The 15,613-nt window shown below is 48.1% G+C and overlaps 2 protein-coding genes and 1 long non-coding RNA gene across 3 annotated transcripts in view; 1 reads left to right on the top strand and 2 right to left on the bottom strand.

Moving 5' to 3' along the window:
- Positions 1–3,306, top strand: part of LOC106556719 (espin) — a 43,211-nt gene extending 39,905 nt beyond the window's left edge. The window contains exons 12-14 of the mRNA XM_087701959.1: positions 187–266; positions 953–964; positions 2,836–3,306. Of these exons, the coding sequence (XP_087558085.1) occupies positions 187–266; positions 953–964; positions 2,836–2,983 (240 nt within the window). The 3' untranslated portion in view covers positions 2,984–3,306. The remainder of the gene's footprint in view (positions 1–186; positions 267–952; positions 965–2,835) is intronic.
- Positions 3,307–5,950: 2,644 nt separating this feature from the next.
- On the bottom strand, positions 5,951–9,369 carry TNFRSF25 (TNF receptor superfamily member 25). Its single transcript, XM_087702461.1, has 4 exons — positions 9,269–9,369; positions 9,148–9,191; positions 8,135–8,263; positions 5,951–7,172 (listed from the first exon to the last, which is right to left on the bottom strand). Exons 1-4 carry the CDS (start codon positions 9,367–9,369, stop codon positions 6,820–6,822), a joined length of 627 nt encoding a protein of 208 aa, XP_087558587.1. The 3' UTR covers positions 5,951–6,819.
- Positions 9,370–10,329: 960 nt separating this feature from the next.
- LOC148042620 (uncharacterized) lies at positions 10,330–12,284 on the bottom strand. The gene is made up of 3 exons (XR_015695099.1): positions 12,130–12,284; positions 10,830–10,919; positions 10,330–10,586 (listed from the first exon to the last, which is right to left on the bottom strand). It is a non-coding gene; the product is annotated as an uncharacterized LOC148042620 (long non-coding RNA).
- Between the last annotated feature and the right edge of the window lie 3,329 nt (positions 12,285–15,613).

Raw genomic sequence — 15,613 nt, 5'->3', positions numbered from 1 at the left:
CTCTCGTTTTCCCTGGGCTTAAACAACCTTTCATCCCTTCTTTCATTTACTGAAGCCCCCCTCCCCATTTTCCTTTCCAGACCTCCCCTCCCTCTTTTTTTAAAACCCCTTCCTACTTGTGGGGGGGGAGGGGTTGGTGTGTTGTTTTTTTTTTACTCTTCTTCCTTTCTCTGTCTTGTCTTCCAGGAAAGGGAAGACGAGGCACGCCTGGCTGGCATGCCGGCTTGGAGAAGGGATGTTTTCCGGAAAAAGATGGAAGAGGAGAGGTAAGAATCGACAGACGAGAAGGATTTGTAGCTCGGGGTGGAAGCGTTGGGGGGGGGGGTCCTTGCTCCACTCTGGGTTTGGTGTGGTTTCCCCTTGCAGACGTCTCACAGCCCAACTAGGTTACATCATCAGGGATGGAAGGTGGTGGTGGTGGTGGTGGTGGTGGTGGTGGTGGAGGAGGAGGAGGAGGAGGAGGAGGAGGAGGAGGAGGAGGAGGAGGAGGAGGAGGAGGAGGACCTGTGGGGTCCTTGGTGCTCTCTGAGCTTGGTGGTTTCCTTGCAGACATCTTATGACCCAACTGGGTTACATTATCAGGGATAGAAGGTGGTGGTGGTGGTGGAGGAGGAGGAGGAGGAGGAAGAGGAGGAGGAGAAAGAGGAAGAGGAGGTGGACTGTGGCCTCCTTGGTCCCCTCTGAGCTTGGTGGTTTCCTTGCAGACGTCTTACGACCCAACTAGGGAACATCATCCGTGTTTTGGTGCTTCTTCCAAAACTGATCCGGGAGAAGCGAGGGGTCCGCGATGGTTGTTCCTGCGTTTCGCGATAGCATTTCTTCCGCGTGGTGTGAAACCACGCAAGGCCCTTCTACTTCTCGAGGCTAACCTGTCTGTTATGGTTTCTTTCTCTTTCTTTCTTTCTTTCTTTCTTTCTTTCTTTCTTTCTTTCTTTCTTTCTTTCTTTCGCAGGCTACAAAAACGGTGAGTCTCGTCGAGGCGGCTGAATGTTTCGGTTTGCGTGCCCGTTTTCCCTGCACAAGTCCCTGGACCCATCAGGCACAGCCCTGGGCTGGATAGGGCGTGGATCCACACGAAAGTGTGTTTGAGGGTTGGAAAACATCACCACTGGACTGGAAGAAGATAAAACCCGGCCAGAGCCACCTTGTAGGGGTGATGGGTGCCTTAGAAATATTATTTATGTACACCTATACATACGCACCCACAAGCAAATATATATATATTTCATTATACATTATATTTATATATACATATATATACTGTAAGGGGACGCAGTGGCTCAGGGGCTAAGACGCTGAGCTTGGCGATCAGAAAGGTCGGCAGTTCGAATCCCCAGCACCACATAACGGAGTGAGCTCCCGTGACTTGTCCCAGCTTCTGCCAACCTAGCCGTTCGAAAGCAGGTAAAAAATGCAAGTAGAAAAATAGCAATAGCAATAGGAGTTAGACTTATATACCGCTTCATGGGGCTTTCCGCCTTCTCTAAGCGGTTTACAGAGTCGGCATATTGCCCCCAACAACAATCCGGGTCCTCATTTTACCCACCTCGGAAGGATGGAAGGCTGAGTCAACCCTGAGCTGAGAGATTTGAACAGCCGAACTGCAGAACTAGCAGTCAGCTGAAGTGGCCTGCAGTGCTGCATTTAACCACTGTGCCACCTCAAAAATAGGAACCACCAATTTTGGTGGGAAGGCAACAGCATTCGATGCGGCTTCGGGAGTTGAGTCATGCCGGCCACATGACCACGGAGACGTCTTCGGACAGCGCCGGCTCTTCGGCTTTGAAACAGAGATGAGCAGCGCCCCCTAGAGTCAGGAATGACTGGCACATATGTGCCAGGGGAACCTTTACCTTTACCTTACATATACTCTATACACACAGATGCACACACACACACACACACACACACACACACACAGAGAGACACCTATTACACGTGCAATGGTCAAATTGATTAATGGTGTATAAAGGCAGATATCTCTTTAATGGTAGTTTTTACACTCTGAGGATGTTAGCAGAGGTTAAGTGAGCAATATACGGATTTTAAGTTCTGGAGATCGCAACGTCTGTTTCTTCTTTTATAACTACACCTGGAACTCGTATTTTTTAGGATAATTCGCACACATGCACACACACACACACACACACATACACACGAGCCCAACATTTGTTGGTAAGGAAGATAGTTAAGTGAGTTATCTCCCGTGTTATTATCTTTCTTGCCACCCTTCTTAAGCGAATCACTGCCGTTGTTCAGTTAGTGACACGGTTGTTAAGTGAACCGGGCTTCCCTGTTGAATTTGCTTGTTGGAAGGTCGTGAAAAGAGGATCACGTGACTCCGGGACACCGCGACCATCGTAAATACGAGACAGTTAGTTGCCACCGTGTCTTGATTTGGATCACGTGACCCTGGGAATAATTATAACGGTCGTAAGTGTGAAAAACAGTCCCGAGTCCCTTTTTTTCAGTGCCGTTGTAACTTTGAACGGTCACGTAAACGAACTGTCATAAGTCAAGGACTATCTGCCTATAAGCATATAATGATAAGATTTAAAATAAATAAACCAGGGGGTTCGGGGTGCAGTGCGCATGTCGCTAACTCTATGGGCCTCGTTTCTTTTTTTTCCTTTTTAATAAACTTTTATTCATTTTATACAATTACCTTTAATTAGTGCATAATAAACTTCCTGTTGTCTGGGTTGTTTGCTTAACAATATAGATTATATTCCTAATCTTTACCCCTTTTCTTCCAGCTATTGGTAAAATAAATCCCATGTTTGCTGGTATTCTGTATCCTCTTTCTGTTTAATCCTCTCGTTTCTCTTCCGACAGACGGGAGGAGGAAAAACTGCGACAGATCGAGCAAGAGAAGGAGAAGGAACAAGCGGAAAAGCTAAAGACTCTCGGCTTTGACGAGAACAAACTGACCCCGTGGCAAAGGCAGATTATCCTCAGAAAAGGAGACATGGCGAAATATTAACCCTTCTCTGCCCTTTTGGGGGAATGCCCGTTTCGATCCCAGACCCTGGCGGCTGCGGGGGAAACAGATTCGTGTCTCCTGCTTTGCAGTCTCCGAATCTTCTGCACCCGTCACTGGATCCACCCAGGGTCTCTCTCTCTCCCTCTCGATCACTCGTTCTGTTAAATTTCCATTCGTTCGACACACCCACCCAAATCCTTTTGGGAATCTGTCCGTCTCAACTGCTCGTTTTGCAAAATGTCCGCTCGCTCAACCCCTAATCGTTTTTGGGGTCTTTCCTTCTCGATCGCTCGTTTCGTTAAATTTCTCTTCGTTCAACCTCAGATCCTTTTGTAATCTGTCCCTCTCGATCACTCGTTTGGTGAACTGTCTGCTTGTTCAACTCAAATCCAGATCCACCCAGGGTCTCTCTCCCCCCTCAATCACTCGTTTCGTTAAATCGCCATTCGTTCCACCCCAAATCCTTTCTGGGATCTATCCGTCTCGGATGCTCGTTTCGTGAAATGTCCACTCGTTCAAACCCCAACCCAGATCCTTCCCGGGATCTCTCCCTCTCGATCATTTGTTTTGCTAAATGTCCGTCAACCCAAATCAGATCCTTTCGGGATCTCTCCCTCTCGATCCCTCGTTTATCTAAATTTCTTTGTTCAAATGCTGGTCTTTTGTCCCTTCGTCAAACTGCAAAGGGTGGAATTTAATTTTAAGCCAACATCTGCCCTGCTCTGAAGATCAATCCTGTCTCGAAGCAAATTCTGAAAAAAAAGAAGGAACATTTGCAAATGGCCCAAATTTTCCATAGTTGGCACTGCTGAGCACCGATAGGCCAATGCTGGGGAGGTCACTACTAGTAGTCCTGGACTTACAACCAAACATTCATTTAGTGACTGTTCAAAGTTACACTGGAAAGAAAAACGACTTGGGACCATTTTTCACACTTGGTCATGTGATCAAAATTCAGAGGCTGGGCAACTGGCATGTACTCATGGCTGTTGCATTGTCCCGGAAGATCACGTGATTTCCCCTTTTTGCGACCTTCTTCAATGGGGAAGCCAGATTCACTTAACAACTAGGTTACTAACAACGGCAGGGATTCGCTGTGGCAAGCAAGGTCGTAAAATGGGGCAAAACCCACTTAACAACTGTCTCGCTTAGCAACGGAAATTTCGGGCTCCATTGTGATTGTAAGTCGAGGGCTACCTATATGCAAAGCTGGCTTCCTGGAAACACCAGCCTTTAAACCAAGATTTGTTTGCATGCAAAGCAGCGGCTTAAACTACGATCCAACCGCCTGCCTTAACTGACCACAATTCTTCATTGTGGAAAAACCAGGCGCTTTGCAGATCAAAGGACTCACAGGTGGGACCAGGAAATGTTCTAAAGTTTTTATTATTATTATCATTATTATTATTATTATTATTATTAAGGGCATGAGGAGGGCACTCCCAAAATCCTGGAGTTAATACACATACATACATACATATATTATAATATATAAATAAACTCCTGATCCTTGAATTAATAAATTCACCCCAATTCGTAGAATCGTGGCAAACATGGCAATTCCTGGTGCCAACCGACTGAGCAGGGCAAAATTGCACACACAAAATTGCACACACAATTGGGCAAGGGAAGTGGGGTGCTCTGACAAGAAGCACATTAGTGTCTGTTCAACAGACGACCACAGAGGTGGGTTGAGGCCGGTTCGGGCCGGTTCGTCAGGAAAGGGTAGTGACACGGAGCAGCTGAGAACGGACTGGTACGGTGGCTCTGCATTCTATACCTGCTTTTATGGCAAAAGCCTGCGCGGGCACCGACAATCAGCTGGTTGTTGCAGGGGTGGTGGGTAGCACGCGGGCGCCCAGTGTGGGCCAATAGAAAGTGCACGCAATCAGCGAACCAGTCGTGAAGGTAAGTGCAACCCGCCACTCGCCCAGGTGATCCGTTTCCTTACCAGATTCTTCAATGTCCACAACAAGGACAGAACTGCTAATGTCCTGGGATAGTTCTTAAAAATTCAGAAAGATGCAGGCAGTCCTCGACTTACGACCCTTTGCTTAGTGATCGTCCGAAGTGAACATCGGTACTGAAAAATGGGACTGGCAACTCATTGTTCGCACGACTGTGGCAGCTTCCCCGTGGTCGCGCGGCCAAAATTCAGATACTTGGCAGCCAGCTCTGATTTATGACGGTCCAGGTGTGTGTGTGTCCCGGGATCCCGTTTTGCGACCCAGCAATGAAGAAGCCAGATCCACTTAACAATCCCGTTGTTAACGGAATGACTCACTCAACCACGGTGGCACGCAAGGGTGTAAGGTGGGGCGGATCTCCCTTCACAACTGTCTCGCTTAGCAGCGGACATTCTGTGCTTCCGTTGTGGTCGTACGTTGAGGACTACCTGCACTCACAGCTACAGCTAAAAAAAAGCTGAACTGTTCAGCGCTGGTCAAAGATCAGCTGTGGACCCTAGGAAACATGAGATTTTATTGCCGAATTTCAATTCCATGGGAATTGGGAGGGGGCTCACGGATTTGGGGCGCATTCCATAAGTTAGTTTGTTTTTACGTTCCTCGTTGGAAAAAGTTTCGTCCTGCGATGCAGAATTTCACCCAGTGAAATCTTACATTTTTGTCATAGAGAGATAAAAGGGGTCCATCTTTTTCCCTGCAACATTTTGGAAGATTAGCATTTTGCCCCTTCTGCAGATGGGTAGACTGAGGCCAGTCCGAAGATGAATCTTCTGTGTCTAATTTTTTTTGTGATTCACAATAAAAAACCCTGCTCTCCCCAGAATATCGTTGCCTCGTGCTCCTGAAGGACAGATTAAACGTGACATACAATGTCTACTACTATCTGTTGCAGTGCCTGAACCCTCCAATAGCAATAGCAATAGCAGTTAGACTTATATACCGCTTCATAGGGCTTTCAGCCCTCTCTAAGCGGTTTACAGAGTCAGCATATCGCCCCCCACAGTCTGGGTCCTCATTTCACCCACCTCGGAAGGATGGAAGGCTGAGTCAACCCTGAGCCGGTGAGATTAGAACCGGTGAACTGCAGATAACAGTCAGCTGAAGTGGTCTGCAGTACTGCACCCTAACCACTGCGCCACCTCGGCTCTATAAAGAAACACCATTAATAAAATTCAAGTAATACCTCGAGTTGTTTAGCGTAATATCGGACAGATCTTGTTTTGTCAGGCAAAACAAGATTGTTGGCTCTTCCAGTAAGGTATTGAGTTGCCCACCGTTGGGCGAAATGTTTTTGACGGCTCGGTCGATATCGGTAATGCGTCACCCGCGGTCCGCTCGTATTTTCCCTTCGCAAGGAGATCCATGGAGTATCTTTTGCACAGAAGACAAACGAGCAAGTTGTGAACGAGGCCGAGGGTTCAAGCAACCGGGTACCGTCCCTTGGAGTTTGGTCCTGAGCATTTCCAGTGTGGCACCGTACATCCACAACGCTACGCTCATGGGGGGTCTAGGACAACTCGCTACAATCATAATTGCACGCAGGATAACTCAACGCGATAAGTGTTATCCGCCCACAGTTCCTTCAGCACCATTTCCACTAAACCCTTTCCCACAAAAATGGAAATAATGTCAAAGAAACATTGGCGGGTAACATTTATCGTGTCGAGTTATCCCGTGTAGAATTTTCTCGCGGAGACTTGTTCTGCGGCGAGTTGGCTGCATCAAGATGACCGTGGCGAGTTCGTTGCGGCGAGTGGACTGCGGCGAGATGGTCATGGCCACATGAGTTGTCCCATTCCGCCGCTCGTACACCGACTCGACCGCAACGTATCCCCCCCCGTACGAGGACAGTCCCCGTTGCCGTCAGCCTTACGGGTTACACCAGAGATGCTCCACCTGCAGATTCTCCCTCAGTTCCTGGGCACAGCCGCCCAACTGCATGGCCTCCAGCGTGTCCAAAATGGCCTTCAACGAGGCGCCCCGCTGCTGACACCAACATTTCAACATCTCGTACTGCTGCTCGCGGAATTGAGAGTGCTCCAGTTCGACCAGCTCGATTTCTCCGTCCCGCAGCCCCAGGCCCCTCACAAACTCTTTCCACCGTCGGACGGGCACGGCGTTGATGACGGTGTAGAGATGCCGCCCTTGTTGTAGAGAGCGGGATGGCGCGGGTGCTTTGTCCACCAGCAAGGCTGACTCGGGGAGGGAGGAGACCGGACTGCCTGGAAAACAGCGGGGAAATCAGTGCCACTGGCTTACGGAACTGGGGACCCCAGTCTAACACACCCAATACGAGCCCCTCCAGATGGGTTGGATTACAGATCCCATCAGGCTGGGATCTGGAAACAAGCCATGAACGCCATTTGATCTCCGCTAGCGACGTCTGGAGTGTTCCATTCTCAAGAGCAACGGGCAGTGCAAAATAGGTAATCCTCAATTTACAAGCATTGGTTTAATATATATTGCCTGAAGTGGTGTAGGGCTTCCTGCCTAGGCAGGGGGTAGGACTAGAAGACCTCCAAGGTCCCTTCCAACTCTGCTATTCTATTCTTTTAAAAAATTGTCATTTAATGACCACCTAATCCCTTGTCTGGGCAACTGAATGGAGCTGGGTGCTTACTGGCCAGATGCCTTTCCTGTCACCAGAGCGGAGTTTTGTTCATCAGATATATTCTCATCGTGCCGAGAGAGAGAGAAATACCTGCCTCTCCCTAGGACCGAACTCACAGCCTCCCGAGCAGCTTCCCCACCTATAGGCCACCCCACCACTCATACAAGCATTCCTTTAATGACAACGGAGACTTAGGGCCGTTTTTCACACTTACGACCGCTTTGACCCCCAGCTGATCAAAATTCGGCCTCATGGCAACCGACTCGTATTTATGGCAGTCGCGGTTTTCCCAGGGGACACGCCATCCCCTTTTTGCGACCTTCTGACCAGCCACGGGGGGGGGGGGGGGGCGACAACACACAGATACGCTTCGCACTTAACTTGCCGTGATTTGCTTAGCGACTGTGGCAAGGAAAGGGGCCAACATTTGCTTGGCAATTGCCTCGCTTGGAATAAAATCTTAAAATAAAGAGGAAAATCTAAAACGAAATCAGGGCTCAGTTGACAGTTGGTTAAGGCGAGGATTACCTGTAGCGGATAAACAGCAGAACGATAATCGGGGAAAAAATTTACCAAAATGGGGTTTGTTAATGTAGATATTCGGAGCAGGGATGGGCTTTTGAACCGAAGGAGTTTTCCTTTTCTTAAAATAGAGAATCAGGGCTCCGGCCAGGATGAAGAGACACACAGAACCACCTAGAGCTGAGACCAGGAAAAGAGTAAAATCAAGATTTTTCCCCCCCCCCACATTTTCCAGGAGCCACGGGTCAGCCGATCCACGCCCTATTCTCAATTGGCAGAAAAATTAAATATCAGATTGATTATGCAAACATGTCTGGGGTATTTCCGCCCCCCCCCCACTCCCCCAGCTTGCTTGCAAGACCCTGGAGTTAAAAACGTTTCCTCTATGAAATTAAAATAAAATAAAACCAAAAGGTAAAGCAAGGAAATGGATGTCTAAAATCAAAATCCCAAAACAAGATAAAAATCCAAAGCGGAGCAAAACAAATATCTAAAAAGTAAAAAAAATCTAATAAAAAAAAAGACTCATATAAAACATAAAACAAAATCGAAAATTAAACACCGAAAAGTCTAAAATAAGAAGCCAAAGTGAAATAAAGCAAAAATCTAAACTAAAATAAATATCTGAAATAGAACGAAGTGTAAAAATGGAGCAAAATAAGAATCTAAGCTAAAGCAAAATAAAATAAAATATCTAAAGTAAGAGAAATATCTAAAATAAAATAGACATCTAAGATGAAGTTAAAAAAAAAGCTAAAATCAAATAAAAAATCTAAACTAAAAGGAATTAAAAATGTGAACTGGAATAAAATGAAATCCTAAACCAAACTAAAAATGTAAAATAAAATGCAAGACAAACCTAACAATTTGAAGGTGTTTTTCAGCTTCAAAGTCTAACCTCCTTCTCTGGGATCTCATGGTGGTGTCCCATCCCAATCGGACAAATTTGCCTAGGCCTCACCCCACAAGCCCTGCATCTCGGCTCTCTAACTATCTCCGTCAACCGTGGCTTCGGCGTGCCACAAATGGGAGGGGGGGGGAAAATAACCACCGACATTACGTACCGATTTTACACACCACGTTGCACTGCTCGTTTTGAGAGATCCCGCTAGGAGAGAAAACTTAGTTTTAGGAAAGGTAGCGTTGCTTTAGAACGGGATGAAGTGGACGGGGTGCGAATCCTACCGCGCGCATTGGGTGAAGACGGGATTTGCATCGCAGAAATAATTAGGAGGTTCACAGACAGTCCTCGATTTATGAACCCAATCGGGAACCAAAAATCCCATCGCTATGCGAGGTGGCGCTTCAATGAGCCGGGCTTTTTTCCCCCCCTTCTCTCCGGTTGCTAAGTGAATCGTTGAGGTTGTTCAGTGAATCCTGCGGTGTTTAAATGAATCCCCCGCTCAGAAACTCAGCAACATTTACGACGCTCGCAATGTCCCAGGATCACATGATTCCCCCTTTGGCGACTTTCTGACGAGCCAAGTCGAGGGGGAAATTCGCTTAACAACCACGTTCTTCACTTAACAACCGCAGGGATTCACTGAATGACAGGGGCCAGAGAGGTTGTAAGATGGGAGAAAACTGCACTTGATCACTGACTCGTTTAGCAATGGAGATTTTTGGCTCAATTGTGGTGGTACGGCGAGGACCATGGGTGGGCTGAGGGACCATTAGGGTGTATGTGGGGAAGATTGGAGGGGTGAGGGAGGAGTGGGGGATATCCACTTACAGGGAAGTCGGGCTGTTCCTATCAGTAACCATTGTGGAGGTGGCCACAATGCTTTCTCTAAATAAAAGAAATACATTATTAATAAATAAAATACATTATTCTGAGGTCGGGACACCCTAAATCCTCCCCCACCCCACCCCAAACTGGCTGAGGGTGGTGTGTGTGGCTTACGGAGGACACGGACTGCAGTTGCCTCCAGATTCGCAGAAGCCGGAAAAACAGGATCCGCACTTGGCGTCGTCGACTGAGGCACCTTCAAAGACGAAAAAGGGTCTCCTTGGGAAAGCCTTCGGCCTCATTTCCAGCCTCTTCCCCCTGACGGTTACTCACGGCCGCGATTCGTTTCGCGTCGCGGCGGCAAGAGAGATCGCCAAACGGGGCCCGCGGCACTCACGAAACCAACGTTCAGCGATTCGCCTGCCGACGGCGGCCAGGAAAGTCGTAACAGGAGACCCAAGCTTATTTAACGACTGCCCCACTTAGCCACGGGAAAATTTGGCGCGCGATTGAGGTCGTCCGCCAAGGGCTGCCCAGACCTCTAATTGTTGAATTAATTTTTTAAAAGAAAAATCAGAAATAAAAACTAAAATTAACGCCGTGCGCGTGTGCACTTACAGGCCCGCAGCGTCTGCCTGTTCTGGGCGCTGCAGTTGGTGCATTTCATGCACCTAAATAAACGGGGAATGTTCGCTTCGTTGAAATAGCCCTCGGCGCAACCACACTCAGTGTCCCAATTGTCTCGGCACTCCCGCACCACAATTGTGTTAGCGGCTGCAAAAGAAAGCGTTTTCGATGGGCCAAAACCATTTACACCGGGGAGTGGGCGGCATTGTTTTGGGGAAAGGGGGGGGGGCTTTGGTGCCAGTTTCCCAGAATCCCCCTCCGCCTCGCATGGGGTCCGATTCGGACACAGGCACACACGTCCGCGCAACACTTTTTGGTGTGCCACGGATGGGTGCCCACCGACTGCTCGCTCCTGCCGGCCGCCCCCTCCTGTCTGCTCTCCGTTCTCACCTGTGCAAGATTTGCACTCGTCACAGTTGTCCCTGTCCACGCGATAGTTCCCTTTGGGGCAAGGGGCGGGTTTCCTGGAGGAGGAGGGTCCTTGCAGGGGGGAAAAGGGGAAGAGGAGCGAGTGAGAAAGAGGCTGTTTTTTTCCTGGAATGGTTGCAGTATGAGCAATGAGTAAGGCTTAAAAGTTGCCCTCTCCATCTTCCTCCCTCCCTCCCTCCCTCCCCCTCTCCTTTCCGATTCTTCCTCCCTTCTTCCTTCCTCCTTTTCTCTTTCTCTCTCTTCCTTAACTTCACCCTCCCTTTCTTTCTCTTTATTCTTTCCTTCCTTCCCTCCTTTCCTTTATCTCTTTCTTACTCCCTCCCTTCCCCCCTCCTTTCATCTAGATCTATCTATCTATCTATCTATCTATCTATCTATCTATCTATCATCTATCTATCTCTATCTATCTATCTATCTATCTATCTATCTATCTATCTACCTACCTACCTACCTACCTACCTACCTACCTACCAGTATCTACTGGTATGTGTTTGTGTGTGTTTGTGTGTTTGTGTGTCTGTCTGTCTGTCTATTTCTCTGTCTCTCCCTCCTTCCTTCTATCCCTCCATCCATAATCAATCAGTTTGTCTGTCTATCTGTCTGTCTGTCTATTTCTCTCTTTCTCTCCCTCCTTCCTTCTATCCCTCCATCCATTATCTATCTATCTATCTATCTATCTATCTATCTATCTATCTATCTATCTATCTATCTATCTATCATCTATCTATCTATCTATCTATCTATCTATCTATCTATTTATCTGTTTATCTGTTTATCTATATCTATTTATCTATTTATCATCTATTTATCTATTTATTTATCTATCTATCTATCAAACTATCTATCTATCTATCATCTATCTATCTATCATCTATCTATCTATCTATCTATCTATCTATCTATCTATCCCACCTTCATTTTTACAAATAACTCAAGGTAGCAAACCTATGCAACATACCTTTCTCCTCCTATTTTCTCCATAACAACAACCTTGTAAGGTTGGATTGAGCTGAGAGAGGGGGGGGACTGGCCCAAAGCCCCCCAGCCAGCTTCCATGCCTGAGACGAGGTTAGAATCCACTGTCTCCGGGTGATTAGCCCAAAGTCACCCAGCCGGATTTCATAGCTAAGGAAGGACTGGAACTCCCACATTTAACCCGACCTTCGTTTTCATGGACTCTTGTTCAAACAGAACTCAGAGATCATCTGGCCCAACCCCCTTTTGTTCGATGAGGGGAGGGGGGGGAAATCACATGACTTACCAGGGTTGCTCTGATTTTCTGGCCCTACGCATCTCAAGCTTTTTTTCCTCCTCAAAGCCGATCCTTCCACTTCTCGGAATATCTTCCTGGCATCCTTCACCCCATCCAGGGCTTGCGACCCAGCAGAGAAGAGCAAAAAAATCACCAGGAAGATCTAGAAGAAGAGGAGAGGAGATGAGAAACCCTGCCTCGAGTTCGGGGTTGGACTAGATGACCTTTAGGGTTCCTTCGAAACCCTCACCACGAGACGGGAAAGAGGCAGAGAGAATTTTTTGGGGGGTGGGGGAGAGGTGGTTGGAGATTGTCTAGGCCAGCTTCCACAATTGTAGCAACTCTTTAAGATGAGTGGACTTCAACTCCCAGAATTCCCCCGCTCAGCTGACTGGGGAATTCTGGGAATTGAAGTCCATCCATCTTTAGAGTTGCCAAGGTCGATAAATACGAGATAATCTTCCACTTACGAACCACCACGGAGCCCCAAATTTCCGTTGCAAAGCGACGCCCTTTGTGAAGTGAGTTTTGTGCCCCGGTTTTACGACTTTCCTGGCCGCAATCGTTGAGTGAAGGGGAAAGAGAAGGAGAAAGGGAAGTGGAGAAGGAAGGGAGGAGGAGGAGGAGGAGGAGGAGGAGGAGGAGGAGGAGGAGGAGGAGGAGGAGGAGGAGGAGGAGGAGGAGGAGGAGCAAGAAGGGGAAAGAGAAGGAGAAAGGGAAGTGGAGAAGGAAGGGAGGAGGAGGAGGAGGAAGAAGAAGAAGAAGAGGAGGAGGAGGAGGAGGAGGAGGTGGTGGTGGTGGAGGAGGAGGAGGAGGAGGAGAAGAAGAAGAAGAAGAAGAAGAAGAAAAAGAAGAAGAAGAAGAAGAAGAAGAAGAGGAGGAGGAGGAGGAGCAAGAAGAGGAAAGAGAAGAAGAAAGGGAAGTGGAGAAGGAAGGGAGGAGGAAGAAGAAGAAGAGGAGGAGGAGGAGGAGGTGGTGGTGGTGGTGGTGGTGGTGGAGGAGGAGGAGGAGGAGGAGGAGGAGGAGGAGAAGAAGAAGAAGAAGAAGAAGAAGAAGAAGAAGAAGAGGAGGAGGAGGAGGAGGAGGAGGAGCAAGAAGAGGAAAGAGAAGGAGAAAGGGAAGGAAGGGAGGAGGAAGAAGAAGAAGAGGAGGAGGAGGAGGAGCAAGAAGAGGAAAGAGAAGGAGAAAGGGAAGTGGAGAAGGAAGGGAGGAGGAGGAGGAGGAGGAAGAAGAAGAAGAAGATGGCCGTAAGTCGAGGACTCCCTATATTTTCCATGAACCCCGCTTCAAAAATATGTGGTTTATGCTTTGCCGATAGCTACTTGCCTCCTTATCCATAGGTCTCCCCAAAATCGCACACCTTCCAGCTGCTTCTTCCTTTCTCGATTTCTTTCCTCAGGACTCTCCTGGAGAAGAAAGATCAAGATGAAACAAATGAAGCCCCCCCCTCCCCTCCCCCCCCCGCGACCCTGCCAGGTGCTCCTTCGTTTAATAATCAAGAAAGAAACCACTTCAGAATTAAGTGTACTTTCACTAATTACAAACGACGAGTAGCAAAGCAAAGCTGAGTCTGAGTAAAAAAAGGCGCGAAAGCAATGGATATCATGTATGATTCGATCCCCTCCCCTTGGCGCCCCCAGTCCATAGTCCAATCTATGAGTCCAATCTATGAGTCCCCTTCGGGGAAAAGGGCGGCATATAAATGTAATCAATCAATCAATTAAATCAATCAATCATAATTCACCCAACCGTCAGGTGGGAGATGCCTTCAAAAAGCATCATCAGGTTGGAATGCCGGACATTTGGCCTCGGCGGGGAAGCTCCCTTCTTCCACATGTGCAGAGAGATGGCCGTAATAAGTCCTAATAACACTCCTCCGGTACATCATGATTCCCCACCCAAATACCATGCCCCCCCCTCCCCGTTTCAACGGCAGCCGAAAAGCTGACAGTCCCACTCCTTATCTTACAACATCTTGGTTTATTTTTAGAGCATCATTTCTTTTATTCCTTGATGAAACCTGTTTGTTGGCCACCTCGCCATGGGACGAGGCTCCCTTCTGGTTTTACGCTCGTTTTAATTGAATTGAATTGAATTTATTGCATTTATATGCCGCCCTTTTCCCCGGAGGGGACTCAGGGCGGCTCACAATCCAAGTCAAGGGAAGGGGGTACAGATAAGGGATAAAAAAAGACGAACAGAACAATACACAATTTAAAAGCACACAACAACCATACCATTCGAGGGGGGTGGTGGGCAAAAGCTCTTTAGCCCCAGGCCTGTCGGAACAGCCAGGTTTTAAGGGCTTTGCGGAAGGCCTGGAGGGTGGTGAGGGTTCGAATCTCCACGGGGAGCTCGTTCCAGAGGGTCGGAGCAGCCACAGAGAAGGCTCTCCTCCGGGTAGTCGCCAGTCGGCATTGGCCGGCGGATGGAATTCGGAGGAGGCCTAATCTGTGGGATTTGATCGGTCTATTGGAGGTGATTGGCAGCAGGCGGTCTCTCAAGTACCCTTTAACCTTCGCCCTTCGCTCACATCCGGCGTTTCTTCTCCCACATTTTAACACCTGCCGGCATGAACTTCGACTGTGTGTGTGAACCCAGGTAGGATATAAAACGAGCCACAAAAGACTTTAAAAGGACGGTTCCTTTAAGAATCTTTGGCCTGCCACACTCTCATTAAGGGGGGGGGGGTTAGCAAGGGGTAGAACGTGTTGTTTTCAAAATATAAAGAATTCCTTTCTAGAACCTCAAGGTCATCTTTTGTCTCCCAAACCTTTGCACCTGACCGGAAGCAGCTGGGTGTAGACGCCAGCGCGGAAGAAGAAGAAGATTGGACCATGTGATGGACTGTGGGTGTGCGGGACAAGATCATGAACTTTTAACTGGGTGGGATCCTGATGCAACTTCCAGAGTTGGGATCCCGCAGCACGATGCCAACATGCCTGTCTTATTAAATTAGAACTTTAAGCACAGTTTTGCCTTCGACTCTGATTTAATTCTGCATGGCATTTGGAAGGCTGACATTATCCCAATTCTGGAAGCATGCTCACCTGGAGACATCTCCTAGAAGCGGGGCGGGGGGGACACATACCATTCGAGGTCTGGACTGATCATAAAAACCTCGAAGCTCTTTTAGCCCATTGGAGGCTATCCTCGAAGCAAGTTCGCTGGGCACAATACTTCCAAAGGTTCAAATTCGGCTTTAAACACATCTAAGCAGAAAAGAAGCTTGTGCCGTACGGGGCATCCCAGGACATCTCCAAGATTGGTACACCACTGCAATCATACTAGTCCACGAGATTAACACCTATCGAAAGCCTGGTACTGGAACCCCCTGCCAAAAAAAACCTTTGGGCCAACGTACGCAGAGGCAGAGAGCTGAAAGGCCTCCACTAACCCCTCGTGGGGCCTTTATAAAGTGTTACCGATGCGGTCAGATGGGACACAGAGCAACAGGATGCCTGGCTCCAGCTCCTGTTCCACAACAGCGCCA

Source organism: Thamnophis sirtalis, unplaced genomic scaffold (genome assembly GCF_051295495.1).
Source record: "Thamnophis sirtalis isolate CommonGarterSnake01/CBP01778 unplaced genomic scaffold, rThaSir2_p1.2 scaffold_15, whole genome shotgun sequence".
NCBI lineage: Eukaryota > Metazoa > Chordata > Lepidosauria > Squamata > Natricidae > Thamnophis > Thamnophis sirtalis.
This window is presented reverse-complemented; position numbering and strand designations above follow the sequence as displayed.